At 32.5% G+C, this 23825-nt stretch overlaps 2 protein-coding genes across 2 annotated transcripts in view; both read left to right on the forward strand.

Moving 5' to 3' along the window:
• Positions 1–520: 520 nt before the first annotated feature.
• On the forward strand, positions 521–13245 carry LOC133199714 (uncharacterized). The gene is made up of 21 exons (XM_061335583.1): positions 521–600; positions 4075–4146; positions 5768–5853; positions 5933–6028; positions 6320–6418; positions 6526–6804; positions 7051–7186; positions 7267–7477; positions 7801–8825; positions 8928–9048; positions 9164–9355; positions 9540–9576; positions 9944–10261; positions 10355–10488; positions 10763–10958; positions 11412–11531; positions 11897–12051; positions 12249–12371; positions 12555–12669; positions 12762–12855; positions 12972–13245. The coding sequence occupies exons 1-21, from the start codon at positions 521–523 to the stop codon at positions 13105–13107; spliced, it is 3825 nt and encodes a 1274-aa protein (XP_061191567.1). The 3' UTR covers positions 13108–13245.
• A 5957-nt stretch (positions 13246–19202) lies between these two features.
• The window catches only part of LOC133199715 (uncharacterized), a 37595-nt gene continuing 32972 nt past the window's right edge, over positions 19203–23825 (forward strand). The window contains exons 1-3 of the mRNA XM_061335584.1: positions 19203–19291; positions 21888–21973; positions 22079–22174. Coding sequence (XP_061191568.1) covers positions 19203–19291; positions 21888–21973; positions 22079–22174 — 271 coding nt within the window. The remainder of the gene's footprint in view (positions 19292–21887; positions 21974–22078; positions 22175–23825) is intronic.

Consider the following 23825-nt stretch of genomic DNA (forward strand, 5'->3'; position numbering starts at 1 on the left):
CTACAGGACACCACCTATCATATTCCAAAAGATTAATTGGTTATTGCTTAAAATAAAAGAGGAGTTTGAGGAAGAAGAAAGTATGACAGAGGGACGGACCAGGGTAGCAACAATATAACCTGACTTTCTTTAGAAAGTGCGCGTATAAAAACAAAAATTAATTAATGAATATTAGCGTCTACCTCAGAAGCAATGACTATAATTTCCACAAACTAACTGGTGGTTTGTCTTTAACTTATAGAATTGTAGCAAAGTCCAAAAGCACGGTTACACCCTTCCGACCTTCATAGCACATATGAGATAATGAATGGATGTACATGTAAAAAATCTTAATACGAAGTAAAAATTAGGTATCCTGGATGCACATCACAATATCAGGTCACTTCGTGTCTATGTTTTGTTAAAAAAATATTCAAAAGCAAAGAAAAAAGATTAACTATGACCTGGAATTGACAGAAAAACTTCCTTGATCGGTACTATATAAACGAAAATCTACACCGGTTGGTGGAAGTTTTTGGAAATGGATAGGTCAACTATATTGGCAACACTGTTGGTTCATCTTGTTATTCTTATCTTTCTACAAACAGCTGAACATGAAGCGTAAGTCATTATTTTATTGATGCTTTATAAATCTAATTCAAGTTTTTTTTCTTTTATAAAGAGAAGCAATGAAAAAGAACAGTTTTCCTATATTTTTCATTTCAAATTTTTAATTCTTAACCAAGATGAATTTGGAAAAAATAAGAAAACTGAAATGAAAACTTTCAGAAATTTCAGAAGTGAGAAATTCTTATTTTATTGAAATAATGTTGAAATACTTTTAAGTAATTGGGAACATCCTGTTTTCCTCTTGTCTGGTCAACGAATCTACCACTCTGTGAACACGTCATTTTTAACGAAGTGTCCAGAAAAGGGAGATGGGGTGGGGTTGTGGCATATATGCTAAAACTGTATTGTATATATAATGATCGAGGTTTAGGGATTATTATTTTTCATACTACTCTGTAATAATTGTAACGCCACCTAATTCATCTTTATGAAAATATGGATTTTCAAAAAAAAAATCTGCAAATTTTGCATTAAACAAGTAATGACAGCAGAGAGAAATTTATGTTTATTTTTTACTTTTTCCTTGCCATTCTTTCCTTCAGACAGAATCAGTAACTGAATACTTCAAAATAAGATGTTTTTGTAACCTTGTTAGGATTAAATGTCCACTGAATTGTATTCTAGACTCACGGTAGCGACTTTGACAAGAAGCAGTTTTGAGGTATCTTGTGGGAATATTATCGATTGAAATCAAACAGTGAATACAATAAACGATCCCTTAATTTTGAATTGTTTTGTTACTTTCGTTCGTAAGATGCCGGTATTTCTCTAATAAGAGGTAAGTGCCATTAGTGAATTTTATGAGAATGTCTTTCTGACAAACGGATCATTTTTGTTTGCATCGTGATTTCACTTCACAAAAAATAAAATGAGGTATAAAATAAGTAAAGCATTTATTCTTATCTACCTCACCTTACACATTAAATTTCTTAATACGAATCACGAATTATCTGCCAAAGATTTCCCCCTTTTTCTATTCAGCTGATTTAACGATAACATTTTATTGTTAGAATTGTTTTTTAAATGAGTGTTTTTAAAACTGGAAAAAGTAATTCATTTTACCCGTAATATGTCAGTAAGACGGAAATCATTTTCAGAATTAATTGTAGATGTACTGTATGGAGCTTCTTTATATTACGTTGTTTGGAATGAAGATATCAAATATAATATCTTAGTATATTTTCGAAACATGACTTCATATCGACTGTACAATTTAAATATGTTTAAATATCTTTAAATAGAATAATTTAATTATATGTAAAGTCGTTATATGGGTTACGTGCGAGGATCTGGAGGAGGGGGGTTCTGGACACCTCCTCCCCTGGGTATTTTCAGAGTTATTAAATTTTAAGGTAATAGTAATTACCTTGGACCCCCCTCCCACTAGAAACCACGGGCCTCACGGTTGCACAATTTTGATCTATTAAATCTAAGATTATATCTTAGATGTGGTAATTTACTTACTTAGTACATGAAGAGAACTTCGTTTTTTTTTCGGTGAATTAATAAGGAAATTTTTATTGGATGTAAATATTCTGTCATTACCCGTACAATCCTTGTATTTTGGAGCGATAGAGTATTAAAACCCATGGTTTGTGACGATAAACCTGAAAATAAGGAAAGGGACTGAAATTTTTGATAGGAGTCGAAGCACAAATTGCACCCGTAATCCCGTTCACCGACGGAATAATTGTGAAAAATCCAACAAAAATTTCCGTAAATGACCTTAATACTTAAAAAGATATAACAAATATCTAATTTAAGAAATATAATACAATGCCCGTTTTTGCATTCCAACTTTTTATTCATTTCATTTCAACACAAAGGATTGACAAACTGTAAAGAATTTTCTTCCTTAATTTTGATTACAGAATTGAGATTATAATTTTATTTCAATGGTACATATTAATATGTGATCTCCATATACCTGTACTTAAGATTCCCTGGATTTAACATGTACTTACTTCACGTAATTAACGTAATATTTCACAGTTTTGTGTTGATAAAATATTTTTTTTTAAAATTATATGTTTTTAATTTAAAGTAAAAAAAAATCTTTATTAAAATTTTTGATGTTTATACATTCATTTGGTAAAATAACACCTTCCTTAATTAATAAAAGGTTAAATATTAGAACTGTATATACTTGTAGTTCACCTTATTGACACTTCATGAGCAAAAATAAAGTGAATCAATTTCTTTATCAGACTCAAATTATGAATTAAATTAAATTTTGACAAACTTTTGTAAAACAAAGCGGAGGAAGATTACTTATATTTTCTAAAAGATATGTAAGAGTCTTCCTGTCTTCAAATAATTAAGGTATATGGACTATAGCAATTTATTAACCAGTGCCTATTCATTCCTGATGCTATACAATTTCCTCCTTATATTGTATACAAGACATGTGGAAAAAATTGCGACAGTAAGCTTATAGGTGTGATCAAATTTCTGGTATCCTTGATAGGAAAATAATATTTTTATGCAATTTTTTTCACTCTTTTTAAATACCGTTATCTTTGTAAACAGGAGAGGGATAAATCCAACGGAAATATTTCTAAATTGTGAGGAAATTGATTAAACTAATTGAATAAGCCGCATTTCAAGATTAAATTCTGAAATTTTGAGAAATTACCTACAATTAAAACCAAATGTTGAGGTTTTTGCAGTCAGAAAAACAGAAAAAAACCGGACAGATGGCACAAAAATATACACCCCGTCTTCTATTTTAAGTGGTATAACGTTGATTTAGAAATGGATTATATGGCCCTTTGAATAATTACGTCACTTATTTGATCCTTGGTAAAACTTTCTCTATCACTAAAATATGGAGATGGCGAAAGTGATCAAGCTCAAAAGTCCACTTAAACAATACATATTGGAGCAGAGCAAAGACGGGCCTCTAAAAAATATCAGAGGTGTGATCAGGTGCCATGGAGGAGTAAGCATTCCCTCTCGACCGGTCACATACGCTCCTTGTCATGATCGAACAAAGGGAGCAATCTATAGACAATTCAGAGTGAAAATAATGGCCTATAACGATTTGATAATGGCTTTAAGCTCTTATTGAAATAATCTCTTGAGGACACAAACAGCACTGCCATTTCTTTCTTTTGCGAAAATGCCCTTGAGGGTAAAACGAACAGGTTTCAGGTTTTAAATTTCCCTAAAACTAGGAAGGCATCATCTTGTACACTCTAGATCGCGTTTAGAAGTGAAAGAGATATCATTTATTTATGGATTTAAAGTTTTTAGGTGGAAATTTACATAAAGATAGCAAATTGGTGGTGTATCAATAACATCGAATTGCTCTTTTTTGACAGAGGAATAGGGAAGAGCACAATTTGCCCAGGAAACTTGTTAAATATCTTCTTTCATAGAAATTTAAGACATCGTCAACTATTAAAAAGATTTATGTGTACTCTGTTAAGAATGTTTTATTAGTTAAATTCTTATTTTCCACAGGAAGAAATGTACTAAGCAGTCGATATATTACGCTGCCCAACAGTACTGTGCTTCAACGTTTATGTGGTGGTGGTAAGTGATAGAACACACACACACACACACACACACACACACAGATCGAGAGAGAGAGAGAGAGAGAGAGAGAGAGAGAGAGAGAGAGAGAGTAATTATGAACTGAAGTAATGAGGCAGTTAGATAGCTTATAGCATAGTGTCATGTACGCTGGTATTTTGTCGATTATTTTTATGCCCCCGGATCGAAAGATCCCGGGGGTATATTGTTTTTGTCCTGTCTGTCTGTTTATCTGTTTGTCCGTTTGTCTGTCTGTCTGTTGTCAACTTTAACCTTGCCCATAACTTTTGATTGGTTGGAGCTATGACTTTCATATTTCACATGTGTATTCCTTGTGACAAGACCTTTCTTTGGGTACCATCATATTTGACCTTTTGACCTTGGAGTTTGACCCACTTTTGCAAAATTTTATGAGACTTTAACCTTGGCCATAACTTCTGAACAGTTGGTGCTTGGGGTTTCAAACTTCACATGTGTATTCTTTGTGACAAGGCCTTCCTTTGGATACCAACAACTTTGACCTTTTGACCTTGACCTTGGACTTTGACCTACTTTTGAAAAACTTTTACCTTGGCCATAACTTTTGAACAGTTGGTGCTTAGGGTTTCAAACTTCACATGTGTATTCCTTGCAACAAGTTTAACCTTGGCCATAACTTTTGAATGGTTGATGCTAGGGCTTTCATACTTCACTTATGTAATCCTTGTGACAAGATCTTCCTTTGAATACCAACCACTTTGACCCTTTGACCTTGACATAGGAGTTTGACCTACTTTTGAAAAACTTTAACCTTGGCCATAACTTTTGAATGGTTGGTGCTAGGGCTTTCATACTTCACATATGTAATCCTTGTGACATCACCTTCCTTTGGATACCAACCACTTTGACCTTGACCTTGACGTTTGACTTTTATTTAAAAAACTTTAACCTTCGCCATAACTTTTGAACAGTTGTATCTAGGTCTTTCAAATTTCACAGGTGTATTCCTCGAGACAAGACCTTTCTTTGGGTATCAACATTTTTTATCTTTTGGCCTGGATTTTGACTTGCATTTGAGGAACTTTAACCTTCGCCATAAGCTGCCATACGGGGGCATCAGTGTTTCACAAACACATCTTGTTTTTTATATTTTAAAGGCAAGCTATAGATGCTTCTGTGATTAATATCCCTGATAAAATAGCAAACAGAAAATAGAAAAAAGTTTGTTATTTTTTTTCTAAAAAATAAAGATTTTAAAAGTTTTGAGCAATCAAGAATATGCATTTTGAAAGTATCCCACCTAATCTAATTTTGATATTGGTATACTATATAGTATAGTTATACTTATTTTGATATTGGTATACTATATAGTATAGTTATACTTATTTTGATATTGGTATACTATATAGTATAGTTATACTTTGAGTTAAAAATATTTCTTTTTGGACCAAGATACTTCATACTTTAAAGAGCTGATAAAATACATGCGGTTCCAAAGAATGATGGAAATGAAACATCTTAGTAGGTTTTTTTAATTATGCATGTATTCTCTTGTATTTCCCTTTTATGTATATGATTATTTGTTAAGTAGTGGTCTTGCTTCATTTTACTTAAAATCAGTTTTATTTAAACTTTGACGCAGCACTTCAAGAGGATACAGACGTTTAACTAAATACAAAACTACTGAAATCTGTTGTCCAGGATACATCGGTACTGACTGTCAGACAGGTAAGTATAAAATAGATTCTTGTTTATGTATTTACATTATTTTGTATTTTCCATTTTCATATACAAGGATTATTTACAGCAATATGCAATCCTCCTTGTCAAAACGGAGGAAGTTGTGTGTCTCCCAACACGTGCGAGTGTCTAAAAATAGTTGGCGGAAGTACATGTGAAAGGGGTATTTACCTTCTTTTTATTTTTTACAACTAATAAAAATTTTTCATCACTAAGTTAATGAATGTAAGATGGATAACTTTAAGCCATTTTGAGCAACCACTTTGAGCCACCACAAGCTTCAAGAAAGAAAACACAAGCTTCAAGAAAATCGAACACAACACACTTATATAAATGTAGAAGAAAATTGTAAGAACTGGGCCTTTCTGTTGGTTTCTTATTTGCATACTCATCCTTAAGTGAACGTTCATCTAATAATATTGCAAAATTGCTGAGATATTTTGTTTTATTTTAGCCGTTACTTGTTCCCATTTGAAGCCCTGTTATCCGGGTACCTGCACCAATACTTCCTGTTCCTGTGATCAGGGATTCGGAGGACAATCCTGTCTCCAGCGTCAGTGTGCATTTCTTGCTAATGGCAATGTTATTTATAAAAGGATTGATAGATCACAAAATTACAAATAACTAAAATCTACATCTCTAATGTTTTTCTTCTTTCAGTTCATTCTACCCATCAAGTAAACTTTACCAGCCTGAATGCAAAATTAATGAATGTGAAGAGAACAGACAATCGTTTATTATACGACTTTATCGCAGACGGCTTCAGCACATTTCAGTCATTATGGGTGGACCGGAAGGACTACAACTTTTTTTTGATTCACTTTGATGCCCTTTATAATCCCTACATTCCATTTCCACCATCTTACATTCACAATCATAGCATTGGAATTGTATCTGCAAATGCAAGAGTCACTCTTGCCAAAATAGGCAGAGCGGGTGGTACTTACCATTATAAGTTATTTTAATTTGAAGCTTTAAGCAAATTTTATTTAAATGTTGTGTCTTTGCATCAATTTTATTTAAAAGTTTATGTATTTATTATTGTTGAGAAAACTCTCACTATGTTATTGTTGCTATAAACGATTGCAGATGTCTATATGACCTACAGTGTTTTAGCAATGATACCGTGAATGTTGCTCTTTTACGTATATACTTTGATATTCACATTTAATCACGTGTTTGTAGGCGGAACGACTGATCTTGTTTTGAATGAGACCTTAGTATGTCCTGGAAATTTTAATGATACGTCACCATATAATCAGCTGCTAAAATGCAATATTTCATATGATCAGTTCAACAGGATCATTGAAGACGGTGATAAGTAAGTGAAACCACATTCTTTTCTGTTTTGCGACGCATCTTCACGAAAGATTATTTTCCTTTATTATTGTCTATTTTTAGACTAACAATACTGGCCCTGGCAGAGATAGGGGGCTTTAGAGATTTGTGGAACAGCACACATTTTGTCAAAAAGGAACTTTATGATCGAGTAAAATCTCAACAATCTATAAACTTTATGTTTGACTTTACTAAACCTAGACATTGTTCCGAATCAAATAATTGTACTCTGTCCGAACTGTTACCGCTTAGAATTCCAAAAGATGCTACCAAGGTAAGTGAATCAATGCTGTTACAATTATACATGTATTTTCAAAGTACAGATTATTTACACAAAGACTGGACAACACTCTGTACAAGTACAAAACTAACGTATTCTTATCCATAGCTCAATGTACATTTGAAAATTTGACAATGTATGTGCATTCAAATTGCACCATACATGCAAAGTATTAAACCCAATTGACTCAAGATTTCTTTCAGTGAAAAAAAAAAGAATCATTTCTCGGTAGCATTAGGGAATCTACAAATATTTTAATTACTATATGACATAAAATTACGATTAGCCGGAAACATATATTATGTATATTTTATTAGGATCCACTCGCATTCGAGGTTGATGGGTGGGATGACATTCCCTCAGGGGTCGAAAAATACTTCCTGGAAATTCACAAGCTAAAGAAAAACCCTCATTCTGATACATTAACTGAAGAAGCACCAATGAACCCGCTTTATCGCGAAGAGAAAAACTCCTCTAGTTTACCCTTCCTCGAGTTTACACCACCAGATCCAGGAGTTTATTCAGCTATTTTACAAGTTACAGATAAAGCTAACAACTCCGAGTTTGCAAGACAAATCGCTGTATATGATCCTAATTCTACAATCACAACAACTGCAGAATCTAACTTTTATGTCTCCAGTGCAGAAAAAGTCAGCAACTACAGTTGGCAATCAAGGTGTTCCACCGTGGAAGTCAAGTGGAAAGATTTCTTCAGAAACTCATATCATGTTGAAAACCACCTCTTATTGTCTGTCGAAAAGTTCCCATTGCAGATAAGAGGTGGTGATGTAGAAGAACTGAAGAGTGAGATAGTAAAAGACGTGGAAGACATTTATGATGATCATAATGGAAGTAGAAGCGTCTCCGCCGTTAAACATCTCCATGGAATAACTGAATTTGAAGTTTACTACACGTATATCTCATATTCAAACTCATCGACCAATGATGCAGCAGACAGTATCACAGAAACAAACACTTCTAAAGACCATATCACTGCAAGAACAACAACTTCAGAATTCAACAACGACAATATTACAGACTTCTCTATCACTGTACCCACAACAAATTATATGACAACTATATCACCTTGCCTGTCTGAAACAGACCGTGGCAACATGGAAAACCAGTGGGTTAAAATTCAAAATATTACCCATGGTACATATGTTCTTAAACATGAATGGAAAGACGGTGACAGTATAAATATCACTGTAAGAGCTCGTGATTTAGTCAACAACACAAGAACTGATTCCAGACTCGTAAGTATGGACAGTTCGCCACCCCATTCAAGCGAAGCAATATTTACAAAAAATATTGGAAATAGAACACATGAATATTCGAGCAGGTACTAACCAAAATACATTGCTTAAATCTTTGTATATTAACTCGTTTGTTTTAGAGATTGGAACTTAAAGAGTTTCAGTGTCATTTTGTTGTTGTACCACAGGGTTTTTATACAAGCTTCTGATGAGCACAGTGGTGTTCGACATGTGCGTTGGCGACTTTTAGATAAGAACAAACAATACCAGATACATAAAGAAGGTTACTTCATGAACAACCCTCTTCAGGTTTGAACATTATTTATTCTTAGATTTCTGTACATACGAAATGTTCTTGTATGGGAATGTATAGAGCATTGTTGAATTATAACAGTAATGTACATCTATGCTTATTGTGTTATAGCTGACTGACTGTTCTACCAGTGATGATTGTTACTGTATTCCCATGGGAGAATGCTACAAAAAGAACATGGAGTTTGACTTCGACAATTGTTGGTTGGCCGTTGAAAAACAACAGTTGTCCAACGTCACCTTTATTCTGAAAATCGAAGCTTTCAACCAGGCCATGATATCGTCTAATGTTACACGTTACGAGGTATCGAGTCTGTTAAAGATTATGAAAATCTGCCATTAAATTATTTTTTTCATGCATTGTAGATAGAATATTCTACATACAAAAAACATGCATTGGAAAAGTGTCTTCTTCGTATTTAGCACAAGCAATCCTTTAACGTAGCACGTTACAAAATATTAAATTCAAAAATATTTCTCATTTTTAGCTTTCCACTTTGACATCCTTTGATGGAATAGATGCCGGTAAGAATTATTCTCTGACCTGAGTATAAAGTATCTTTATTTTTCGACCTTAGACACTACAATCAACTTATTCTATATGAAGAAATATTGACACGCCTAAAATTAAAACTTAAATACATCTAAGTTCAAATAAAGGATTTTTAAGGATCCGATGTATTTTCTATGTACTAGTATTTTGCAACCCAACAATTCTAAAATATGGACAATATAATTTCATATTTTCTGAGTTTCGAAGTATTCTAGAAACAATTTCATTGTAAAACAAGGCCTCACACGTATGACACAGACGATTTCTTCGAAATGATATACATGTTCCCTTTGTTATACTCTTTAGAGAACCTCCAGCGTATTCTGATTTATTCTGTAGGTATTGGAATAAAAAATCTTCAAAGAGAGAGTTACGAAGGTGGAGCCAGATTTACGTGGGAAAGTGTCCCGTCATGTTACAAAGTCTCGGACATAACTATCTTCATTTACATCGATTGTGATAGATCTAGACCTCCAAAGGAGATAACCCTACCAATAGATAAAACGGAATATGTTTTGAACAATCTTGAGGCAGGGAAAGAGTACTGTATTGAGGTGATTTCAAATAATACAGGGAAGTCAGAGGTGGTAGTGAATTCCTGGACTATTAAAACACCGACCGTCATACCCATAGCCATGATTGCTGGAGTAAGCGCAGGTAATGTAACATTCCCTTAACACGTCCCAAAACCAAACACAACAAATAGTGCAAAATTCAGAATCTATCCATAAAATATCTTGTGTATTGCAGTAATCGCAATTCTTCTGGGAATTCTTCTGATCTTTTTTCTCCTGTGGAGAAATGGACATTTAAACCCCGAAACAAAACGTAGGTTGACCATGTATCTCAAGAGGCCAGTCACCTTAATGATGGGAAAACGAAGGGTATGTCTATGAAAAGTTCTTTTCTCAAAGGTTTTCAATGAGTACTTTTTAAATTAAGCAACAATGACACAAACAACAATCTAAAATTAAAAGGTTAATCTTCAAAAGAGACAAGATCAATATTTATTTTATATGTATATATTAGTATTCCATCAAAAAAGTAAGAATATGAATTCGACAAAACTGTAATGGTTTAAGTGATTTACCAATGGTCCATGAAATGTATTTAAAGAGACTGCTTGTGTAAATTGATAATTTAGATTTTCTCTTTCAGACTGGTTTTTACAGTGGACGTTTTCAAGACGAGGACATTTATGATTTTGGTAAAATGGTTTTCTCTGCTAACGAAGGCTGGTTATACACATTTGACGATATACAGCTGAAGGGAAAGTTGAAATCCGGAGACTTTGCTGATATCTATCTAGCGCAACTCTGCAAAAAAGACACTGTTGTCGCCAAAATCCTAAAAGGTGTTAAAATATATAATTCAATATAATTTCCAGGTACAATATGCACTCTTGAGATATTTGTGACTAACAGACATACAGACAGGCAGAGTCAAAATTTTGTGTTTTCCCACTTCTTCTCCTTTATAATAGAGAACAAGAATCCATAATAAGCTAATATATGGATATGATATGTTCTACCTTCAATATTTATAACCTTTACCCATTTGCACTTATTAAAAAACAATATTGTATTTTTCTTATTTGAAAAAAAAAACAATATTGTATTTTATATGGTAGCATAATTATTCAGATGTGTAAAATAAGGAAATAAAATAAGAATTCTGTAACTCTTTATTGAAATTAATCCTTGATTATGTCCTCCAAACACACAGAAAACGATCATACTTTTAATGATGTTGCATTACAAGTATATATGTAATCGAACACTCTCATAATTGACGATTGTTGTTACAGAGGATTACACAGAGGAGGACCGCCTTGTTCTACAAGCCAAGATCAGCTTCTTCGCCACTGAGGTTCCGCCTCAAGATAATATAATAACTTTCTTGGGTTCAGTGCTCAACCATCCAATGTGTAAGAATGACATTCACATTAATAGTATTATTTTTCTCGTCATCATCTGTTTTTATATTAAGTTGCTAAGCAAAAATCGAATTTTATTAAATAGAATCGTTTCAAAACAAATTGGGTAGAATACTGGAAGAAAATCCCTATCTCATATAAAACATGTAGATGCTGATATTTCAGCGTCCCCTATATAGTATTGTAAAATTTTTCCCGACATCATCGGTTGTCACTAAAAACTTGAATTGTAGTAAAATATATCCAATAAAAACAGATTGGGTAGAAGACTGGAAGAATGTACCTGAGATGCATCTAATTTCAGTATCATATACAATAACCTTTTGAACACAGTCATTTTAATGTCCCCCAAATAGTTGGTCCATACATGCTGTTGGAATATTGTGAGCTTGGACAAATGAGGGAGTGGTTGATAGATCAGAGAAATAAAGTCAACGATGACCTGATTACAGACTTCTGTAAGATGGTTCAGGGAATCGCAAAAGGGATGGAAGCGTTAGCCATCAAAGGGGTAAGTTTACAATAAGTGTCATATCTTTAGATTCTTGAAATCCTATATTAGAAATAAACTGACATTAAAATACGTTTGAATATATTTTGTTTCAATTTGGCATAGGTTTAGTGGAGTAGTACATGAACCTAAGTTTAGTTCTATGGCGCAAGTAAATGTGTGGCATGGTCTTGAGCTAAAACTTTGCTTCATTTTAGATTGTTCACAAGAGATTGGCAACAAGGAATATCCTTTTGACTTCTCGTCTTGTTCCTAAAGTAGCAGGATTTGGACCCACGCCCGAGGAGGGAGAAAATGAAGTGAATAAAAAAGAAGCCAGGGTATACTCTTATTTTTGGTTGTCATAACTATCCTTTACATGGCTTTCATTGTAGATTATGTGCTCTTTTGACAACTAAAGGAAGCAATCATAAGGAAAGCAAAGAACTTCTCATATTTACTACAAATTGATTCATAATTTGAAATAATAAAGACTGATTTCTTGTCATAAATTAAACCTTCAGGAAAGGAAACCGATAAAATGGCTGGCTCCAGAGTGCTATGAATCCATGAAGAGTTGTACTTCAATGAGTGACGTTTGGGCGTTTGGAGTTGTGATATGGGAAATATTCAGTACTGGTGAGCATTGTTGTGAAAATCTCATCAGTATACATTGTAACACTAAATGTAACTGTATATTTATCTGTAAATTTGTCTCGTTTCATGGACAGGACAGAATCCATACCCAGGGATTGATGGGAAAGTTGTTCCTATGAAGGTAAAAAGTGGCTACCGAATGGGCGTTCCTGAATTCTGTCCTGAAACGTAAGTACAGAGACAGTCATTTATTTTATACATGTTTATAAAGTTTATAAAACTTCAAAACTGCTACTACTGTAAAAAACAGAGAGAAAAAATGGCACATTTATTGAAATTTACAGACATGGGACGCTGATGGAAAGTTGTTGGGCCATTAAACCAGAGGAGAGACCGACCTTCACAAGCATTGTGAATAAATTGGACAGTTACTATGACGCACGATTTCCATGTGAATTTGAAGCTACGGATGCCGTATAATAATAGACAAAAAATTGACCAACATTTTTACACTTCTTTAAAAAAAAAATGCCCTGTTTATTTTGTCTTATTTAGTAAAAAACTATTTAAAAAAGAATATAATAAGAAAGTAACGATAAAGTAAAAAATATCCTTCACAATCCGAAGTTTATGATTTCAAAATATAATTTTGTTCATCTATTCAATAATAATAAAAAATACTATATTACATTTCTGTTCATATCTTATTTAGTTTAGGAAAATGAATTTTCGGGCGTTTTAAATACCTAAAATGTTATTCTAATTATTTGAAGAAAGAAACATTACATTAACCAAGAAATTGTCGGGACCTACCTTAACTCATCGACAAAGTTTCAATATGAATTCTAAAAGTTCTTCCAGGATGATTAAAAAAAAACTCACTAGTTATTTAAGCTTAAATGTACATTTTTGAATTTATTTATGTTATTTATGAATGCAGGCCATTAAAACACTATCATGACCCAAAAATTGAGAAGAATAGTTTGATACACAATAATCGCAATATGTTCAAAATCAAGTTCAGCTATGAAATAAGGAGCAAAACAATAGACAAGAAAACGAGGATAATCTCCAGGAACGACCTAAAAATGATGAAATCCAAATCGAAACACAAGATGATGCTGAAAATCCACATCCCTAAAAGAAATAGACATCTGGTTGAATATTTAGAGTAGAATTTGCAGATTTTTGTAGAACTTTAGAACCCAAAGAAATTATCCATGCAGACATAGTACAGGAATATTTTGAGAAAAATTCAAAGGTCGCCTTTAGAAAAAAATTATATACAAAGATGCAGATAAACTCTATATTACTGTTTTTTTTATGGTTTTATCGAAAAAAATTAAATTTTTAACTGAATATTATGGTTTAATTAAGAAAATTGGTTTTTTAAAATATCTTTGGCAGTTAGGGATAAAAAAAATTAAATCAAATTGAATCAAATACCTCGGATATATTGGGTATATTTTTTTAAGTTACGTGACAGATTCAAATATGATACCTGAATCCTACAAGGGGAAAAACTTCCTTATTTGCTAGTATAAATACAAATCTTGCAACAGCTGGGGGCGTTTTTCGAAATGAATCGGTTAACCATTTTTACTATTCTTTTAATTTTCTTAGTTTTTCATACAGCAGAACTCCAAGCGTAAGTGACCATTATTCTAATATTCCTATTATTTTTATGTAAATCATGATTTTTTCTGTGTATTTTAACATAGAAAGTGTGTCATAGACGTTTAATATAAAGTATGAAATGAATATATTTTATTCACAAATAAGAATAAAATTTCAATGAAATGAATGAAAGGAAATTAAGTGATCTTATATTGTGCTACAGCATATTCTAGAATTGGTGAAATCAGATGTGGATTCTCAAAAACTCCATAGAATTTTTAGAAAATTAAAAATCACCTAATTTGTCAAAACTCAATAGCAACAAAACGTACGACTTTTTTTTTTTTACACTTTGTACAACCATTCTTCACGATAAATTAAAAAAACTAGGCCTTTTTGATATTATAGAAAACTGCTTCTTCAACAAAAATGGAACTCGCAAATTTTCTTATGAAGAGATTGGTCATCAACAAATTTACCTTTGTCAAAAATCACTCTGATTCTACACACAAGTACTCTGAAGTGATATTAAAACGATGCTGGAGTTCTTTATTGACAATATCTATGTAGTCTTCAGAGGCGAGGTTTTCTAACAAACTATTAGAATTTCGATGGGCACTAATTGTGCTCCTTTACTAGCCGACCTATTTTTGTATTCCCATGATACAGATTTTATTCAAAAATTTCTACATGAGAAGAAGAAAACACTTGCTGTGGCCTTCAGATTTATTAATTAATAATAGTTAATTCTATTCATATGTCGACTCGATATATCCCAGTGAACTTGAAATAAAATAAAAATAAAATAAATCCTTTCACATTTGGATGTTTTACTGACTATAGACGATAAGGGCATACTAATAACTAATTTTTATGACAAACGAGACGATTTCAAGTTTTAAATCGTCAACTTTCTTATTTCAATAGTAATATTCCAGTATCACCTGCAGTACTATCAATTTTAAAACTTAGAAATTAGGCAGGCTACTGACAGATTAAGTTGATGTTACAGGTATTTCAACAACGTCTTTTAGAGCCAGCATTAAGTTAATTCTTTGGTCGTTATAATGACCTTGTTAGTAAATATAACCTATCATTGGGTCGTACTTTGGCTGACGTGTTCCATATCAATTGTTAGGCCTTTGTTTTTATACTGAATTTGACCACGGAATGTTCCGTTTACCCGATCAATACATAGGGCACAAGGCGGGTGTGACTGAATTTACGAGGGTCTGTGTTTTATGCCATGTTCACAGATTTATACTGTTTGCAGATTTGTTGAGATCAATCACTGTTTGTTATCTTCACGTTTTACATTATTTGTAAAATCAAATACCAGTGATGATGCAATCTTAAACTTAACTGATACACTCTACGAAGAAAAGGGCAAAACATGATCATTTATCATTGGAATTTAGAAAGACTTTAATCGTGTGATTCAATGAAGATCTCTATATACCCGCGCCATTCATTTATCTTTATTTTTCTTCGGAATTCCTATATGAGATTTTCTAACTATTGACATTGCCTTATAGATTATTACTTCCTTCTGATTATCACACACCTAAGTTTGTTGCCAACATAAGAGAATTATAAACCGTGAATTTAACTCCACGTGGATATAAATAATCGCCTTCTTTCTTAAGAGATCTTTATTCTTTACAGGAGGAAGTCAGAACACTATTACTCACAATTTCATGTGTATATTATTTACACAAAATTAACGTATATTAGTATTAATTCACCGTTTGATGTGTATATTTTATATACAGAATAAAAGTATATTAGTATTAACTCAAAGTTTAATGTGTATATTATACCGGTATACACAAAATAAACGTATATTATTATTAACTCAATGTTTGGTCATTTGCAAAATTATTTTGTTAAAAACATTCTGATTGTACACACAAGTACTCTGAAGTTGATATTTAAAAGATGCTTGTGTTTCTAATTGACAATATCTAATTGGGTTTTGGTTACCAGGTCTTCCAACAACCTGTTGGAATTCCCATGAGTACCAATTGCGCCCCCTTATTAGCATTGTATTCATATAATGCAGAATTTATTTAAAATCTTATGCATGAGAAAAAGGAAACTCCTGCTGTGGCCTTCAACTCGACATATACTGTAGATTCCTAAATATACGCGAGGAATAAATTATCGCGTAATTACGCGAGAAGCACCACTCGCGAAATAAAATTACTCGCTTTTATTTTTATAGTGCTTTAAAGTATGTAAAATCTCTAGATAAATCACCCATTCGCGAATTATTGTTCTCGCGGTTTGACGCCCTTGGGCCACTTTGCGATATTAAGTACTCGCGTAAAATAAGGAATTTACAGTAGATATATCGATGACGCATTATTAAATAACAATAGTTATTTCTATTCATATATCCCAGTGAGCTTGAGATAAGATACCACAGAGTCTGACACATGTGTTTCATATTTGGATATTTTACTTGAAAAAGACGTTAATGGTAATCTAACAACAAAGCTAAATATGATAAACGTGATGACTTTAACCTTTCAATCGTCAACTTCCCTTACTTATGCAGCAATATACCCTTATCACCTGCATATGGGGTGTATACATGTATCTCTCAGTTGATTCGATACGCAAGAGCATGTTCTACGTATGAAAAATTTCTAAAAGGTGGTAAGTTATTGACAAACAAGTTAATGAAACAAGAAAATCAGCAGTCTCGTTTAAAGTCATCATTTTGTAGGTTATATGATAGATACAATGACCTTGTCAGCAAATACAATCTATCATCAAGTCATATGTTGACTGACGTTTTTCATACTAATTTTTAGGCCATTATTTACACACTGAATTGTCGACGGATTTTTCCGTTATTTACCGATCATGACAAAGAGCACACGGCAGGTGTGACCGGTCGGCTGGGGATGCTTGCTCCTCTATGGCACCTGGTCCCACCTCTGTATTTGGAGGTCCGTGTTTGCTCTGCTCCCGATTTGTATTGTTTTAATGGACTTTGAGCTTGAATACTGTTCGTTATCTCCATATTTCATACACAAAATTAACGCATTTTAGTATTAACTCACAGTTTGATTTGAATAATATATATACAAACTAGAATTAAGGTGTCCTGATTTGAAGAAAAAGAGAAAGTTTTATTTTTGCTGAATACAAAAAAAATCATGCTTCAGACCAAAATATGTGATAAATGTACACATGTTGACACCCTGTAAAGAATAAACAATTCAGTATTTCGAAATCACCATTGTATGTTTATTTTTAAATGTGGCATAAAATATTTTTGATCGGTTATCTTTCGTCCTTTTGTGGTGTGGTTCAAAGAAATTCTTTGCTATGATATACCCCCAATAGCGATTGAAGGAAGAAAATTTGTCACAAGCACTTTCTCTAAGTTACAAAAAAGATTAAAATTGACGTCATTCTAGAGAAAAAAAATGGCAAAGAAAAAAAGTTATGGGAAAACATTTTGTACTTTCCCTAGCAGTGGTGTTTCTCGATCAGTGGTATGTATTTTAAGTTTTATTTTTAAAAAAAAAACTTCCTCTAGAAATGCGTTGGAGAAAAAGAGCATAAATTATCATTATTTAAGGTTAATGTTTGGTAGGAAATAGGACCCCTAGTTCCTTATAAGTAACATGTGAACAATTTGTTATTTATAGATGGTTTTGGGAACTATTGTTAAATTTGCAATTGTGTTTATCTATTCGAATTATTACGCAAATATACATCACCTGCCGACTAGCACGTGAGGGGAGATGGAAGCTTATTAGTATACAACTTTACATTTCATATAACATATACGAGTATTTATGAAGAGCATGTTCTAAACTTACCTTGATACTATGATAGGTGATTAGGTCAGGATTAGAACCAGATGATTAAGATAACTTCTGGAAACCTCTGCCCTTTAATATCCATGCAACATACGAGGGTTGATCCAGAAGTAATACATGTCACAACTGATATAAAATATTTAATAATTAAATGTTATCAGCAAACTTTAACATATTAATACCCCCTATCTACATGTTTTATATTTTGCCTTAAAATTTCATTCAATTATATAAAATAATTTTTAAAAAAAAAAATATTAAGATAAAAACCCCATTGTGTTTTGTCTATCGCCGCACTGCAATAATGTTACCGACGTCGTTAGGGCGTATACTTTTCGGCACTCAGTGTCAGTTCATCCGCATATCTTTTAATTCTCTCACGTGCTATGTTTTAATAATCGTTACTACTGTTTTGTTTTAAACAGTCATGTTTGAGTTGTACTATTAAAATCATTTGACCTTTGTCCAAATATTATATCTAACTTCATTCCTTTTTGCGTAAATCTTGAATCTTGAAACGTCATAACGACGTCGATACATTCTTTTCGTGCGGCGATAGACGAGATCCAACGTTGTGTTTAATTTAATATTTTTTTTAGTATTGTGTTTATCTGAATGAATTTTTAGATCAAGATAGATTGAGGTATAAATATATAAAGTTTTGTTGAAAATTTTTGTTAAAGATTTTATATCAGTTGTGACATTACTTTTAGATCTCGTATAAGAATGTACGTAGAGCCTATGAATAATACAGAAACAGTTCATTAAAAAACTTTACCGCATTGAAAAATGATAAACGGAAAATAATTGAAGTGAAATACGTTGCTTGTAAATATACAATGGTTATATTATTTTGATTTTCAATTTGATTTCATCAATAACTTATTTTAATACATTGTATACTGCAACAAAAAGTGGGGATGGGAAGGGGGGCTACCTTTCAATAAATATTTTCAACCCCCTCCTCCCCCCTCCCCCCCCCCCCCCCCCGACACTACGTGCCTGAATATAATATTTGAAGGTTGAACATTTTTATTTATCTTTTCTTTTTTTTTTTTTTTTTTTACATGCAACATCAATCAGCAAGCAATTCAATCGACAAAACAGAAAGTTTTAAGTATGGAAGATTTATTCCATTATTTATTTGTAGGAAGAAATGCACGAAGCAGCTGGCGATCTTTCGTCAAGAGGAGTACTGTGCCAGAACTGTAGGGTGGTGGTGGTGAGAAATAGATTACTGAGATATAAAAAAAAAACATTTCATGAAAACAAACTTTACCGCATCGAATAATGAAAATAAATCAAGTGAAATACGTTGCTTGTAAATATACGACGGTTTTATCAATAGCATAACTTTAGTTACAGTTGACTTTAGTTGGCCATAACCTATAAACGTTAATAGCCGACTAACAACTAACTATATGATGAACGGTGCGACTTCAGATTTTCCATCGTCAGCTGTAACATTCCACCTTCTTCTGCATTTGGTGTTTATGTCTCCCATATGCTCCGAGTACAATAAGTTTTTAAACTGGGGCAGTCTGTAGACAAATACAGTCAAACCTCGTTAACTCGAACTCGAAGGGACCGAGGAAATACTTCGACATATCCGATGATTCGAGATGTCCTAGATAAAATACTTAAGGAATAAGCGGTTGGGACTTCAAATTGACTTTGACATATCAATGGTATTCGAGATACCAAAGTTCAACTATGAGTTTAATTTTATAGGCCTTTCTCCAATCTCATTTAAAGTATCCGACCCATATTAGGACCTAGTTTTCTTACCTTAAATATCCATCCTGTATTGAATACTCTGATATTGATTCAAAGCATTTTAGAGTAGTAAAGGATTTACCAAGAGAAATTTTCAAAAATATAATTACCTAAGCAGTAATTAATTAATGAAGATTGTATTGATGTCTATGGGGACAAGCAAATTTTTGAAAATAAAATTTTAAATACTAAGAATATCAAAAAATGCTGTGGTGGAAAGATATATTTAATTATAAAGAATAGAAAAGCGATTGAAAACAAAAGTTTTACCGGATAGATTTTTTTAGAATTGATTTTTTATTGATTAAAAGCAAAGGGGAATAACTCTTCAAGGACAGGACAAGGTCAAAAATTAGGACGCATTCCGCTCTTACATATTGATACTAAAACATGAAGATTATGTCCACATATACTGAGTATTCAGCCAATATATATCTGTTATACATTCAGATTCACTGAGTCCGAGGCTATTATGGGTCGGATACCTTAAAAAGTTATATATGCCGTATTTGAGCTAAAAATAAAAATACGAGATTGAGTGTAAATAAACATGATATATGCTATTTATGTTAAAATCAAAATTTTCACTGATTTTGAACTTGAATAATCTCATGTTTCCATAGTTAAATTGATTTTAAACCGTGTCTGTAATTAAATGCGGAGTCGGTAAATAAATCGGTTATTGTTTTAAATTTCTAATATTTTTGAAACGTGATTGATTTAAATTGTGCAATTTACAGGAAAATCTTATCTTTATATAAAATAACAAAACAAATAGAAAGATCCTTTTAATTTTAGTTCGTCTGAACTTTTAAAAAATACTCCAAATATGACTTTAAAGTCAGCATTTTGAATTTCTAGCTATAATGACCTCGTTTGCAAATACAAATTTCTGTAGGATCGTGTTTTGACATGTTTGATAGAATTGTTATAACATTGTTTTTATTATTGATTTTAACTACGGAATACACTGTTTAGCTGACCAACATACAGGAATCAAGGAGGGTGTGACTAGTCAACGGGAGATGTTTACTTTGATCCAAATTCTAGTGTTGATTCCAGGAGTCCATGTTTTTGCCTTTTCACAATTTGTATTGTTTGAAATATCCATGAGATTTATCATGTTCTTTACCTTCAACGTTTCACTTGAACTTTTCGTATATAGTAAAACAAGCTTATAACGAAGTGCCATGGACAGATGATTTTGATTCGTAATAGACGTAATTCGTTATATCCATTACTATAACAATATAGTTAAAAGTCATGGGGAATGAAAATCACTAGCTTCGCTGTAAGCGACAATTTATTATAAGCGTGTTCGCTATAAGCGTGTTTTACTGTATTTCAAAACAAAAAAAAAATAGTTCACCGTTCACAGAATTCGAGTCTATATACAACTTATCGTTTGGCCATATTTTGACAGACATGCTTCATATCAGTTGTTAGACATTATGTTATTTTATGGTTACCGAGTCTGAGGTCTTTCGATGACAAATATTCATGAAATGTTAGCTCAGCAACTTTTAATGTAATGTAATAATGTAATGTATAAAAATATATCTCTTTGTATATATCGAAACTACGGAAGCCGGTTGGTGCCAGGTAGAAAAAATATTTTATCTGGCGGCCGCCAAATAATTTTCTGGCGGCCGCCAGATAAAAAGATCTGGCGGCCGCCAGATAACTTATCTGACGGCCGCCAAATAATTATCTGGCGGCCGCCAGATAACTTATCTGGCGGCCGCCAGATCTTTTTATCTGGCGGCCGCCAGAAACTTATTTGGCGGCCGCCAGATAAAATATTTTTCTACCTGGCACCTACCGGCTTCCGTACGAAACTGGTGAGAGTTTTCTATTTTCCAAAATACATCAACCATATTTTCAACTAAAATCACATTGTCAGAACGCAGAATTATTTATTAAACGACCTTTAATGTAAATTCCTGATTGTTAATTTTTTTCTAGTATTTCTTTCCATATTTAGGGTATCAATCTGATGTTAATATATTTTCTTTCTATCTCTATCAGTCAGCAAACGGGATATAGACAAAAAGTGTCTTATACTCTTGTTGAGGAATGTTGCCAGGGTTACAGCGGCACTAACTGCGAGACACGTAAATGTTGTTATACAATCATTATTGTGTAGTAGTTTTATTCATATTCCCTTAAATATCCTTTATAGTTCATCTAATATTAAAATGCAATGTTCATTTTATTAGCAATTTGCCCCACCCCTTGCCAGAATGGAGGGACTTGCGTGGCGCCTAACAAATGTTCTTGTCTAGAGATAGTGGGTGGAGCTAACTGTGAAGAAGGTTATCACCCTCCTCTCTCTTTTCCTTTTTATGTTCCCCAAACGGAGTTTGGGAACATGTTGTTTTTACTCTGTTTCTTATTATTATTATTATTATGTTCCCCAAACGAAGTTTGGGAACATATTGTTTTTACTCTGTTTCTTATTATTATTATTATTAGGTCTTCCGTTCACAACGGAAGACCTATAGTGATTGTATTGTTTCTTTTTATTATTATTATTATTATTCCTTCCAAATTTTGTGAGCGCGATTACTCAGAGATGTTTCGATAGATTTTCACAATTTTTTACAGGATAATAAGTTGATATGTGAAGTTTATATAAAATTCCGTTTTTTGAAAAATTCACTTCCGGTCCGAAGTTATGACCGAATTTCAAATTTTAAAATGTACTTTTGTCCGGTGTTTTTCTCAAAAGCAGTTTGAGGTAAAGATGTGAAACTTACACGAATAATAGATCATGACATTATCTTTGTTTCTACGTGATTTTCGTTTGTGTTTTGAACTTCCTGTCCGAACCGGAAGTGAATTTGTGTTTCAGTCAATTTTCGACTTTTTTGTTTTTAAATATATTTTCAAGATATTTTTAGGTCTAATAGAGATAGGTCCATAAGTGCCAAATATATGATTTGTTTTGAAATCAGATCACACGTTTTGTAGATTTCAGCTACTTTCGTTTTGGTTTAAAAAATCAAAGTACTGAAAGTACTGAAAGGGCATTTCTTACTTTATCTTACATGAAGGTTATGTTTACATGTTTTTCTGCTTACAAAAATCAATACATACAGTATCATATATAAGAATGAAGACTACATTTAATTGCAGTAAATATCAAAGTACCTGAAGTACTGAGAGGACTGTTTTAGATACCCAATTTTTTTCTAACTACAGTGTAGTATAAACAGGCATGTTTTTCTATACATAAAAATCAATGCATACAATAAGTTACCTATGGAAGCTATTTTCATTAGCCAATAAAAATCAAAGTACCGTAAGGACTGAAAAGATATTAAGTATTGTTTTTTTACTTTGACTTACATATAGATGCTTCTCTAAATGCAAAATTCAATTCCACACTACATGTTTTATAATTTATTATGTTTATATATGAGGACGGTGGATACTTTCATTTTAGTAGTGAAAATCAAAGTACTGTAAGAACTGACAGGTTGTTTTCTAGACCCCCCCCCCCCCCAATTTAACTTTTAAATTTAAAAACAGTTTAATTCGCTTCTACTAATGAATAAAAACATGCATACAATTTCATATAAAAGGACAACAAATACATTCATTTTTGCAGTAAAAATCAATGAACTGCAAGTACCGAAAGGACAAATTTTAGATTCTTTACAACTTAATTATTACATACTGTACACGTTTTTCTACATAAAAAAACAATGCAAACGGTATCATATAGGAACGGAAGACCTTTTTGTTGCCATGGCAACAAGAGTCTAGTTAAGTCTTCCGTTCACAACGGAAGACTTATAGTGATTGTATTGTTTCTTTTTATTATTAAGTCTTCCGTTCACAACGGAAGACTTATAGTGATTGTATTGTTTCTTTTTATTATTATTATTATTATTATTATTCCTCCCAAATTTTGTGAGCGCGATTACTCAGAGATGGTTAGATAGATTTTCACAATTTTTC

This window comes from Saccostrea echinata, unplaced genomic scaffold (assembly GCF_033153115.1).
Source record: "Saccostrea echinata isolate AGI-Se365-2 ecotype Australia unplaced genomic scaffold, CSIRO_AGI_Sech_v1 ptg000034l, whole genome shotgun sequence".
Classification (NCBI taxonomy): domain Eukaryota; kingdom Metazoa; phylum Mollusca; class Bivalvia; order Ostreida; family Ostreidae; genus Saccostrea; species Saccostrea echinata.

Coding starts and splice junctions, on each gene's coding strand:
- LOC133199714 (XM_061335583.1), top strand. CDS start 521: ATGGATAGGTCAACTATATTGGCAACACTGTTGGTTCATCTTGTTATT. Junction 8,826..8,927: donor ACACATGAATATTCGAGCAG/GTACTAACCAAA, acceptor GTTGTACCACAG/GGTTTTTATACAAGCTTCTG. Junction 9,356..9,539: donor CTAATGTTACACGTTACGAG/GTATCGAGTCTG, acceptor TCTCATTTTTAG/CTTTCCACTTTGACATCCTT.